The sequence below is a fragment of the Zootoca vivipara genome, chromosome 14 (assembly GCF_965207765.1).
Source record: "Zootoca vivipara chromosome 14, rZooViv2.hap1.1, whole genome shotgun sequence".
Lineage (NCBI taxonomy): Eukaryota > Metazoa > Chordata > Lepidosauria > Squamata > Lacertidae > Zootoca > Zootoca vivipara.
The window spans coordinates 39730154-39743000 of record NC_142597.1 but is presented as its reverse complement, the minus strand read 5'-3'; the positions used below and the strand labels follow the sequence as shown (position 1 = coordinate 39743000).

The 12847-nt window shown below is 44.5% G+C and overlaps 1 protein-coding gene across 8 annotated transcripts in view; it reads right to left on the bottom strand.

The window, feature by feature from the left end:
* Positions 1-12847, bottom strand: part of ACACA (acetyl-CoA carboxylase alpha) — a 200598-nt gene that overhangs the window by 107781 nt on the left and 79970 nt on the right. For 6 of the 8 annotated variants that reach the window (XM_060268325.2, XM_060268324.2, XM_060268327.2 and 3 more), the window contains 4 exons: positions 9651-9674; positions 3915-4058; positions 3351-3447; positions 879-986 (listed from right to left, as the gene is read on the bottom strand). In XM_060268325.2, the coding sequence (XP_060124308.1) occupies positions 879-986; positions 3351-3447; positions 3915-4058; positions 9651-9674 (373 nt within the window). The remainder of the gene's footprint in view (positions 1-878; positions 987-3350; positions 3448-3914; positions 4059-9650; positions 9675-12847) is intronic. The other 2 variants (XM_060268326.2, XM_060268328.2) reach the window with 1 other exon arrangement.

The following is a 12847-nucleotide window of genomic DNA, read 5'->3' as shown; positions in this document are numbered from 1 at the left end:
TCCTCTAGAACAACCTTTGCCTAGCCAGATAGGGCAGTAACCCCAAACATCTGGACCAGGTAGGCTAAGGCTGTTCTACGGATTCCAGAGTCTGGTCCCTCCAGGAAACTTTTAGCATATGCTGTCAGATGCACATGATAAGGATCTCAGAAGACTTCCAACATTCAATGAACCACAATTGTTTGTTTTGTCCAGGGCCAAAACTGTGGTTAGTTGAAAACTATGGTTTGTCTGAATAAGCCAAGAGCAAACCATGATTTCTGACCTTGGCTTCTTCAGACAACTGAAGTTCTAAGCCAGCTGCAGTTCCCATTGACCAACAAACTGTGCTTTGTTGAAAATGGAAATGGATGCTTCTGGTCTCCTCGTGGTCATGGTGGAGGTAGAGGTGGAAGCACATTAGCCTGAGGATGATTGGCACAGCACTAAACTATGGTTTCGTGTTATGTCCAAAAGTGGCCACTGACCCACCACCAACTACCTGCTTCTGCTGCCGCCACCTGCCCTGCTGATTTCAGGAAAGATCGTGACAATTTTGGGCGAGATCTCGCCCAGAATGGACAAGATGTTGCCTGAAATCAGCGCCAATGGAGCAGGCGAGAGACAGCTCTGGGTATTTGTGGCATGGCTGGCTCCAGAGTTTCACAGAATTAGCTTAGAAGGATAGCTTTTCCTTCAGAATTTCATTTCTAGGAGACTAGGTCCCTGCCTGAGGCCAATGAAGGTTCTACAGCTGAGGACACAGCAGCAGAGGTGAAATCACTGCACCCCCAGTCCCCCCCCCCCCACACACAATCTAAAACCTGACATAGGGGAGAGGAAGTTGATGCAAAGGGGAAGAAGGGAAGAATAGATCCATCCCACTTAGTAACAGGTACCTTGGTTTGTGTGAACTCTTTGAACATGCTGGCCAGCCCTTCGTCATCGATGTCGCAATCGGTCTTAATGGCGACGTTGAGGATGTGAATTGGCTCGTCTCTGGCACTCTGAAGTAAAACAAACAAAAAATTGTGCCTTAGAATGTACCAAAGTTCTTTTCTGTGCGTTCTGGAGAAAATGTAATCAAGTTTTCTAAAAGATAAAGATACGAATCTCTGCTCTGGTAACTGTGAGACAAGACTACTGCAATGAACTCTATGTGGGGCTGCCCTTGGAGATGGTCTGGTAGCTGCAGCAACTGCAGAAAGTTTTAGTGACGAGGAATTTTAGTATCACAATGAAGGTGATGAAGTGGTAGGGCTTCTGTGGACAGTCACAGACATGACCCCCTAGGGCAGAGTCAAAATCCCCACCTTGGTGCCCAATGCACCCCCCTTCAATATTCCTATCCGTTAGTACGGACAAAGGTGTCATGGGATTCTACTCAATGTTGATCCCGAGCAAAACTCCAATGTATAGTAAGCAGAGTAAAAACTTAAACACGTTGCAGGATTTCCAAAAAATAGACCAGAGTCAATTAATATTTCATCCAGTCAAGTCATCCATTTTATAAGTAGCACAGAAATCCGCAAACAAGGGACAAAGTCACTAACTGCATTTGAAAATATTTTATATACCACAGACCCTAGAGGTAAAGTGATTGTAAATTTCTCTACCTCAAAGCCCTCCATGTTGAAAACTAGATGGGAAAGAGACTTGGGAGAAGGGATTGGTGATGATTTGTGGGAAGGAATGTGGCAAAAAGCCCCCTTTCAAGTTATGTCTGCCCAAGTAAGAGAAAATGCCCTAAAGCTAACCCACAGATGGTACTTGCATCCCACATTGCTAAGCAAAATAGACAAAAATGTTTCTCTGCAATGTTGGAGAAATTGCGGGAATGAAGGAACATTTATACACATGTGGTGGAAATACCCATTGATTAAAAACTTCTGGTTAAAAATATTTCAGGAAATGGAACAAATTATATCTCAATCAATCAATTTAGATCCCAAAATACCATTGCTTTCTATATTTGCAGATGAAGCACAAAATCTTAGAGACAAAGACTTAATTGTGCATCTAATAACTGCAGCATGTCTTGCTGTTGCTAGACACTGGAGGACAGTAATTTTGTGAACCTATATGAAGTTTGGTATGCTAATGTCTGGGAATTAATTTTGATGGAAAAGTTAACAGAGAGGGTACGTGAATGAAAACAATGTGAGAAACTACATAACTTTAACATAACGTGGTCCTCCTTTATTACATATGCATCAAAGAAAGAACATGTATTTAAACCACCTACACATGGGAACATGTGGAAAGATATTTTTTTAAACCAGCAACTGTAGAAATAATTTTTTATTTGATTCTATTACTAATGTAATTACCTGGACGTAGTTGGGGCTGCTTTTGGGGGGGGGGGTGTAGGGGGAAACTGTATTTGATTGCTTGTATTTGATTATATGTTGTTTTTATATTCAACTAATTATATATAATTTCATATACCTATACACACACACACACACACACACACACACACACACACACACAATATCCAGCCGTGCTTTATTGCTACTGAAGGCAAATGAGCATAATGGTCACAAATCCAGTTGCAGCAGACTTAACTTAAACTCACAATAACTTAAAATACAGTGGAACCTCGGTTTACGACTACCTCCGTTTGCGAACGCTTCGGTGCGCGTGTGCAGAAGCGCTCTATCGGCGCCTTTGGTGAGCGAACACCTCTGCAAGCGAACTCCTCCGCGGAACAGACTGCGGTCGCAAACCAAGGTACCACTGTAAGTCTAAACTTTAACACTATATACAGAACACCACACCAGAAGTAAAAGAGATAGGAAGAGAAAGTGAAATCCAGGCTCCTTCTGGCCCTACTTTTATAGTCAGCATGACCTTGACAGAAAAGATGACAGAACCAGTTTAAGCCAGCTGTACTCAGCTTCTCTGAAGGTATAACCCAAACATCATGAACCTTCTGCTTGTTTCTTTCACACAGAGGAGGAGGAGAAGGAGCAGGAGCAGGAGCAGGAGCAGGAGAAGGAGAAGAAGAAGAAGAGGAGGAGGAGTTTGGATTTGATATCCTGCTTTATCACTACCCTAAGGAGTCTCAAAGCAGCTAACATTCTCCTTTCCCTTCCTCTCCCACAACGAACACTCTGTGAGGTGAGTGGGGCTGAGAGACTTCAGAGAAATGTGACTAGCCCTAGCTGCATGTGAAGGAGCGGAGACTCGAACCCGGTTCCCCAGATTACGAGTCTACCGCTCTTAACCACTACACCACGCTGGCTTCCAGAACCCTCTTGAATTAATTAGAATTAATTAAAATAGGAAAGATCTCCACACATCGGATCAATACTTCCCGCACAAAGAAACGCAAAATGACAAAAGGTAGCATGCAGGTGATGTTGTACCTTATCTTCATCATACAAGGACGGGTGGCCTGCTTCCGGGAAGGTGGGGCTTTGAGGTGGAGAGTCACAAAAGCATCCCATGACTTCGTCGAAGAGCCTGAAAGGAAGGAAGAAGAAAAATAGCAGGCACACACAACTGGCGGCAGAAGGGCTCTTTCCACACAGCCAGACTAAACAGCGTGTGTGTCCCTTGCCACTTTCTCTGGCTTGCACAAGGCTACTGCAAGCCCCAGGCCCATATTAGGGATCTCGCAGATTGAATGAGCAACTCCTGCAATAAATGGCACAGCAGCACATTTATACCTAGCATGCAGGAAGGGACGAGTCTCCTATGTCTGTGGAAAAGGATCAGGTGCCTATAGCTCAGCTTTGTAACTGGACTGTTGAGCATAACCAAGAGAAAAGACCGCAAGAGTTGGCTTGGAGTAGGGAGTACTGGATGCGTCCCCTCTTCCTTCCAACCCACTTCAACAGGGAATTTAATATTGTTGGGGGGGGAAGGGGGGCATGCGGCACAAGGCGCTCTCCCAAACACACGGACTCCCCCCCCCCCCCGCCGCTTACCGGACAAAGTCTTCGAAGGTTCGGAAGGAAACCATCCCGCCCATGCGTTGGCACGGAGGGGTGAACGAGTTGTCCAAGAGAACGTCGCTGACGCTGGCCACGTGCACCATCCCATAATGGTTGAGGTTGGATGAGAAGGACATTCTGGAACAGCAGTGTCAAATCAAGAGCATAGGTTAGAGGGAGAGGCAGAGGCCCAAAGGCATCCATGAAGAGAGACGTGGTTTGAAACCACCTAAGGGCCCGGGCTTTGTGGGGCTTAAAAGTAAAGGAGAAAACAAATACCCCACAAGAAGAGGAGTAGGAGTGTGTGTGTGTGAACTTGAGACTCAAGAGTTCCAAAAAAAGGAAGTAACTATGAACACCCACATGGATTTTGCAGTTTAGTCCTATGTGTGCCACATGGTGTTCAAGGAGACACACACCTAGGGAAGTGTGCAGAGAAGGGCTTCCGCTCATTCATTCATTCATTCATTCACTCACTCATTCACACGCTGCACTCTCTATATTCATACATTCACATGGCTGAACTGCACACATCCTGGATTACGGTACACACTTTGTGCTAATTAATCATCATTTAAATAGAGCTTCGAAAGAGCAGGGAGACACTGGGACTAAGGCAACATGAGATCTATCAGAGCAATCCATGAAGCAGCACAAAGTAAGGCAAGAGTTCCCCCTGGGGGACACAAAACAACAATGTCCTTCAATGCACTTAAGTGCTATTCGGCTATCTCCAATACACTTGGAATGAAGCCAGATTAGGTTGTTGGGGAATTTGCTAAATAGGTGTTAAAGGGCTCCAGAAGGAGGGGGAAATGAATACAAACGGTGAACAGAAAGAGGAGACAAAACACACTCTGTGTTGTTGGAAATGCTTCTTCCATTCTGTAGAGCCTAATAATAATGATGATGATGATGGAAAACAAGAAGCCAGAGGTGTTCTTTCAAGGCAGAACAATGTGTTGCCGGATTACGGCCCCTTAACACAAACAAGTATCAAAACTGTATCAAAAGTATTTTTTTAAAAATCCTTCAAGATTGGATTGCTGACACTCTATGTGGAGCTTCCCTCATGCTTGATCTGAAAGCTACATTAGTGCAGAATGCTGCAGCCCGATTGCTGATGAGAGTGAGGCATTGTCAGCATATAACACCTTTGCTCAGTCTGAACTGGTTGCAAACTTGCTACCAGGCCAGGTTCAAGGTGTTCCTGTTAGAATACAAAACCCTTTAAAATTTGGGGGCCATTTACCTACGAGATTCCCTTACCCCATGTGTGCCCACTTGACCGCTTCCACCGGCGGAATTGGCACCACTACAGGTGCCATTCCGCATTTGAAGAACTCAGTTGTTTATAGCGTGGCGGCACCTGCCCTTTGGAACTCCCTGCCTGTTGAAATCAAACGGGCTCCTTCACTCTACTCTTTTTGGCGCCTGCTGGAAATATTCCTGTTTATAGACAAGCCTACCCAGACACTTAGAAAGCTGAGGTGATGCTAATCTGTTTCAGTATTTTATTTTTCATGTTTTCAACGAGGGTTGCGATTCCCCCGCCTTTCGATTTTACAGTTTCATCTTTTTTATAAACCGCTTTGAAATAAATGATAGTTTTTTATTGTAAAAAACAAAAACCTTATCAGGCAAGATGCAGATGTGTGGCAATCACCACCTGGTCCTTATCATCAAGAACCCGCTACAAGATAGCCTCTTGCTGTACCACATTTGGCCCTGTGGCATTTCTGTTTTTTTTAAATAAGGCCTATGTATCTAATTTAAACTGGCACCTGTCTGTCTCGAGAGACAATGGAATATGCCACCGGAGTGAAGTTAGCAGCACTGAAGTGACCTCCCTGGGGCGCAAGCTTGGGCAATGTCTATGGAGGCCCTGGGCTGCCCAGATGACAAGACCCCCCTCTCGGCCTCACTGATGTTGTCCAAAGGAAAGCAGAGCAATACATTTGGCTGCAGGAGTTCCCGGAAAAAGGCATACAAGGCGCCAGCCAACCATCTTAGGGACTCCACTCCAGATTTGTGTAGGTTTTACTCCTTAGCCTTTTCTTCTCCCAAAGATACCTCGCAAGGCAGCAGAGGTTTAGGATCAGTTTTCCTTCTCCTAAATGGGCTACCTTCCCAGGTGAATGAGCCCCACCTGCCCCCTCTAAAGCAGAAACCGCCTTCTTGAGTGTTGGGACTCGCTATTGGTCTCGTCTGGTTCCTTATGCTCCATCTTGACCGCTGAGATCCTCTAACAGGACCCTTCCGATGGTTTCTCACGCCCCAGAAGTTGGTTTGGCCTTCACTAGTGACCGAGCCTCTAAGGAAGAAGACCCTGCCCTGTGGAACTCCCTGCCAGTTGAGGTTCAGTGGGAAACGTTCCTGCCTTCTTTCAGACTTCTTCGGAATACTGCACTGTCCATTCGCAATATGGATTCCCCTCTTTAACCAACCAGTATCTGCTGATGCTGATTTTTAAAATTATATTTTGTGCACATTTATGGACAGATTTTATTACATTCTGCATGTTGTAATGCCACCTTGATATACTTAATGAAAGTGAAGATTATAAATAAAATAAATAAAAAGACAACATATACCCAAACGTCCGTCCCAAATGCTTCAGCAGAATTTAACACCCAATCACCCCCAGCCAGTTTTTGTTCTTCTGTGAATGCTTTAGATCAGGCATAGACGACCTTGGCTCTCCAGATGTTTTGGAACTACAACTCCCATGATCCCTGACCACTGGCCCTGTTAGCTAGGGATCATGGGAGTTGTAGTTCCAAAACATCTGGAGAGCCAAGGTTGCCTATGCTTTCTATAGATCAGGGGTAGGCAAACTAAGGCTTGGGGGCCGGATTCAGCCCAATAGCCTTCTAAATCCGGCCCACGGACGGTCCAGGAATCAGCGTGTTTTTACATGAGTAAAATGTGTGCCTTTATTTAAAATGGGTTATTTGTGGAGCCTGTCTGGTGTTTAAAATGCATCTCTCGGTTATTTGTGGGGAACAAGAATTTGTTCATTTCCCCCAAAAAAATATAGTCAAGCCCATCACATGGTATGAGGGACGATGGACGGCCTACAGCTGAAAAAGTTTGCTGACCCCTGCTATAGATGACAGACAGGATGTATTTGGGGTTTATTTGTTTTTTTAGGACAAGGGTGATTTTTAGCTTTAAAAGATTTAGGAAACCTTTTGCAAATTAAGGTTATGAACAGACATATACACGAATGCACACAAATAAAACAACCACTTGTATTGAAATGTGTTAACATGCACAAGGACACCACAAAGCAGCTTTGCTCAACCTAGCACCCTCCAGACTTTTTGAACTACCATATATGTTCCAGCTGGGGATGATGGGAGTTGTAGTCCAAAACATATGGTGAGCATCAGGCTGGGGGAGACCAGTACAGACTCTTTATAACCAGACACATTCATTTCCCTCTTAATTGGTTTCTGATTTTTGACCGTGGTTGTGGTGGGGGGAACTAACCTCATTCCAAACTGTTTCTGATTGGATCGGAAGCAAATTTTTAGAGTACAGCTTTCCCCAACCAGGTGCTCTCTAAGGCCCTGTCTGCACTGTATGTTTTAGTTTCAAGTTACAGCTTTCTCCAAGGAATCCTTAAATTGTTGCTTGTTAAGGGTGATGAAGTTCTCTCCCTCAGAGAACTTCAGTTCCCAGAGTTCCCTAGGAAGAGGGAGATGGACCAGTGGTTTGACTTAGTGGAAGGCTGCTTCCTACACTCCCGATTCTAATCTGGGGAAGGGCTAAAGTTCACATGCAAGAGGTCCCAGGCCCAACCACCAGCATTTCCAGATAGGGCTGTGAATTTTCTGCCTGAAAACCTGAAGTCACTGACTGGGCAACATAGACCTAGGGTGGGGGAGTGGATCCAGCCAATTGTGATGTTTGGCCAGTGCAGAGAGATGAGCGGATGGGAGCCCCTTCGTCAAGGCTGGTGAGTCAACCCTCAGGTAGCATTCTGCTCTACACTCAGTCAAAACTGGACACCTGCTCTGCACGCTGAAGGTCCTGGGTTCAGCATCTCCAGGTAGGACTGGGAAAGGCAATGTCTTTGAAAGCCTTGAGAGCAGCTGCCGACCAGTACAGACCATGCTGAGCCAAATTTGCAGTTTGTGCATTAGTAACCTCAGGGCTTGATTGCTATAACACGCTTGACGTAAGGCTGCCCTTGCATCTGGTCTAGAAGATGCCTCCTCTGCCAGAGGTCCGGAGGGCGGCAACACAGGAATGGGCCTTTTCTGCAGTGGCTCCCCATTTGTGAAATGCTCTCCCCAGGGAGGCTTGGCTGGCACCTTCATTATACATCTTTAGTCACCAGGTGTTGTGGGAGGGGGGATTATTGGTTTGTTGTTGCTTTTTATATGTACTACATACCTTGCAGTTTTTATATCGTTGTAATCTTATGTTGTGGACCGCCCTGAGATCTGCAGATGAAGGGCGGTACAACGGTACCTTGGTTCGCGAACTCAATCCGTTCTGGAAGTCCGTTCGACTTCCAAAATGTTCAAGGTGTGGCTTCTGGTTGGCTGGTTGGCCCCAGGAACAACGCCAACAGCCGAAATGGACGTCCGGCTTCCGAAAAGCGTTCGCAAACCAGAACACTTACTTACGGGTTTGCGGTGTTCGGGAGCCAATTTGTTCATCAGCTAAGCCATTTGGGAACCAAGGTTCCACTGTATACAAATTTAATTAATCACAGAAATAATAACGATGCAGGTAGAGGCCAGGCTGCTCACAGGGAGCAGGCTTCTGGCAACGCATCGCTCCACATGTTACCAATTTGCCATCAGGCCAAGTCTTAGGTTCCTGAGTTCATTCACAAAGCCCTAGACGAGTCGGGCCCAAACTACCTTAAGAACCACCTCATTCCTTACGCTCCACCTCAATAGCCAAGGGCCCACAGGTGCCCCTGAACTGAGCCTTTAGTGTGGCAGGTCCTACACCCTGTGGAACTCCTTGCCAATAGAGGTTTGGCAGGAGCCATCCCTGCCCCTTTCCGGATGCCTTCTAAAAACATTATTCAGACAGGCCCTTTGAACCTGAGGTGCTTTTACTGACATGCCTGCTATTTTTAATTGTTGTCAGTGTGTCTTGTATTTTAGGTGGCATACTACCTTGTGATATTTTATATATAGGTGTGATTTGCAAATATTCATTTCAAGGTGTTGTTCACTGAATTTCTTAGTTCTTAGTTCAGTAAACTAGAAAAGGAAAGGGAGCATGCAAGGCAAACAGCCTGTTCCCGATTCCCTGTATCCATTCTACTAACCCCGAATGGATGGAGGCCAGTTCGTGGCCATCTTGTTACAGGGAGAGGAAGTAGAGAAGGCAAGCAGGCTGGCTTTTTAGTTTGCACTGCTCCGAGGCCTGGAACTAATGTTTCAAAAGCAGGGGAGCTAAGCCCGCAAGCATGTGATGTTAAAAGTTCCACAGCATGCAAAAGTTGCCTTTAAAAATGCATAAAGAGAAAGAAAGAAGCAGCAGCAGCAGCGGAGGAACATGTTTGGAGGAGGAGGAAAGCGAAGTAGCACAAAACGGGGAGGATTTGTTAGTGTTCCAGGGGTGAGAACAGGGATTCCAAAAACTATTAAAAAATTAAAAGCTAGATTGTTAAAACCTAAAGCTAGTTGAAAGCTATACATCCTTCTAACAACTAAACTATTTTTTTTTCAGATCTGAAAAGGAGGATAATTACTGTACCTGTTTAGCGTGGGTATGTTCCCTCTGTAATTAAACAACCACAGTTAGTTATAGTTTGTTAGTGAAAGCCATTGTAAAAATGAATTAAAAATCAATTAATTTAAAAAAAAATCTCGAACTGTCATTCAAGCTGGTGTGAGAAGCAGAAGGCACAAGATTACATTCGTAGTAGGCAAAAAAACTTGGTGCACATTGTAGGCAGGACCGACTGGACTAAAAAAAAATGAGATAATTTCCCTAAGACAATAGCACAAAACAAGAGGAAATAGGATCCCAAAAAGGTGAGGCAGAAAAAAAGATGGCACATTTCAAAACTATTAAGGCTCTTCCCCTTCACAGATACCACAACATAAAAATTTAGTCAGAGTAGACCTACTGAAATTAATGAACACAATTAACTTAGGTATATTAGTTTTAATAGATCCAATACCTAGCTGGATGTAACCCTAAGTGTTACAAACCCTGATTTGCAGAGTTAGTAGCACCTGAAGTCCGGTTGAAAATACCAGTTTGATTGCGGCTAATTGATGGCCCATTCATTTCAAAGCAGGACTTCAGTGTGATGAAAGTTTTACACAACCACATTTTTCACATACAGTGGTACCTCTACTTACAAATAACTCTACTTACGAATGTTTCTACTTACGAACGGAGCTCCGTCCGCCATCTTGGATGCGGTTTAGATAGGATTTTTTCTACTTACGAATTTTTAGATAGGGTTGCTTCGACTTATGAATTTCTTCTCCCAATGCATTCCTATGGCATTCGACTTACAATTTTTTTCGACTTACGAATGTGCGTTCGGAACGCATTAAATTCGTAAGTAGAGGTACCACTGTATGTAGACACAGCAGAAAGTTATTTAATAAATGCCACCATTGCAATCATCACAGGCACATTCATCAAGGATTAAACGTGCAACCCTAAACCCACTTACCTGAGAGCAAGCTCAATAGGACTTGCTTCTTAATAGACATGTATAGGATTGCACTGGGAGGCATTCTGCCACGTATTTAAAAAAATAAAGAAGTTAAGATGACAAGCAACAGTTTAAGCCAACTTCTTAAGGACTAGTGGCAAGGCACATGGGCTCTAGCAAGATTCTCACGACATGTATATTGTAAAATGCGCTGTGCAAAACAACAGGAGTCATTGGCTGCATTTGAATGTCACACTAAACTATGGCTTAGAGCTACTTGTAGGAGCTGTGCAACCTATTGGGCACTTCCTTGTTCTCCTCCTTCCACACAGTCAATAGGAGTTTGGAAGCCTTTGCTTCCACTTTTGGCTAATCATTGTTTCTTGTGTCATATGGAGTGACAAAACCATACATAACAGTAATTATGGTTTAATATAAAAACAACTTCAAAAAAATATTTAAAAATTTTGAACCGGGGTTGCAAACTCTTTTGGGCCGCGGACCTTGGTGACGCATGGCCACATGTCGTAGTGGGTGTGGATGAAGAGCAAAACTGGGGGGCAGTGAGAACTATTGCTCTCAAGGCTGCCTTCTGAAATACTTTCCCATCAGCTGTTCTACACTATTTAAAAAAACGTATTTAACCATTTATTGTTCACGACTCAATTCATTTTTTTTAAAAAGGAGGGGAGCCTCGGCAAAAATGACAAATTGTGATTGTTGTGAGTCGCTTTGAGCTTGGCATTTGTCGCTGGAAAAGTGGAATACTAATATTAAATTGCTGCAAAAGTGGAATACTAATATTAAATCAAATTAAATTGTTGAGTCTTGGGGGCCACAAACTTTTTTGAGGGGGCTGTACATGGCCTGCAAGTCACAAGTTAGTCACCCCCGGTTCCAACTAACTATTGTTATTTTAAACTACAGTTGCAGGTTCAGAAGACACTTCAAACTGTGGTTAAAACCAAAATTGTATGCTTCTAAACTCCTTTCCCCTTTCCCGTGCAAGAAGAAAGGAAGGGGAGAAACACAAGCTCAGGGGGAGACCAGGCTCATTCACATCTCACTAAACCACAATCTAGTTGGATGTCCTGATGCAGCCAGTGACTATATTACAACGTATATTTAAAAATGTTGTGGTATCTTTGGGGGGCAGCAAGTTGGGTTCTAGCCAATTCTATTCAGAGCAGACCACTTTTTAAAAATGGGTATGGGTAACTTAGCTTCCATTGATTTCATTGAGTCTACTCTGAGTAAAACATAGCTGGATGTAACCCACTGACTTTCTATGTGCCACCTTTGAATCTATTTATTGTCTGTGCGAGTAGAGTTCCACCTGATCCCCAAAAAAGCAAGCTGGTTAGCCTAGCTGGTGTGCAAAGAGCTGCTTCTTTGGTTGAGCAAATCAAAAAGCATTTTGCTTTTTTTAAAAAAAAGTTTCCATCCACCCGCCTTCCCAACCTTTTCTGCAGACGTTTTTGTACTACCACTCCCATCAGCCCCAGCCTGCATGGCCAGTGGTCAGGAATGAGGGGGGTTGTAACCAAAAAACATCTAGAGGGGATGAGGTTTGGGAAGGCTGTCATAATACCCCCCCCCCCGAAAAAGAAAAAAGAGCAGAGAAATATAATCAGCTGGCCACAATTAACAGTACTGCACCCCCCACCCCCACCCCCACCATCTTGTCATTAGATCAGCTCAAAACACTTCACTCTTTGCAGCCAGATTAGGCTAGCGGTGCACCCATTTTACAGCTGATGTAAACTGAAGCCAAGGCAAATTAGGTGATGGGCAGGAATCCTTCCGCTGATGGCAGAAATGCTCCAAGGCTTAGAGAGAGACAAAGGACTTCTTCACATGGCACACAGTTAAAACTATGGAATTTGCTTCTGTAAGAGGGAGTGACGACCACCAACTTGGATGGCTTTAGAAGAGGATTAGATAAACTCACGTAGTAGTAGGACTACTGATGGCGCTTAGCCACGATGGTTATTTTCTACCTCCACTCTCAGAGGCAATATACCTCTAAACACCTGTTGCTGGGAATCGCACATGGAGAGAGAGGGATGCTTAATTCAGGCCCTGCTTTCAAGCTTCCCACCGAGGCATCGGATTGGCCAGTGTGAGAACAGGAGGCTGGACTAGATGGGCCTGCGGTCCAATCCAGTGGGCTCCTCTGATGTTCTAATTTAGAAGCGTTGAGCTCAGTTCTTAAAGGTGGAAGGGCTCCAGGTGGATTGGACAGAGCTTCAGGCCCTGGATAAGCTCTCTTACCCCC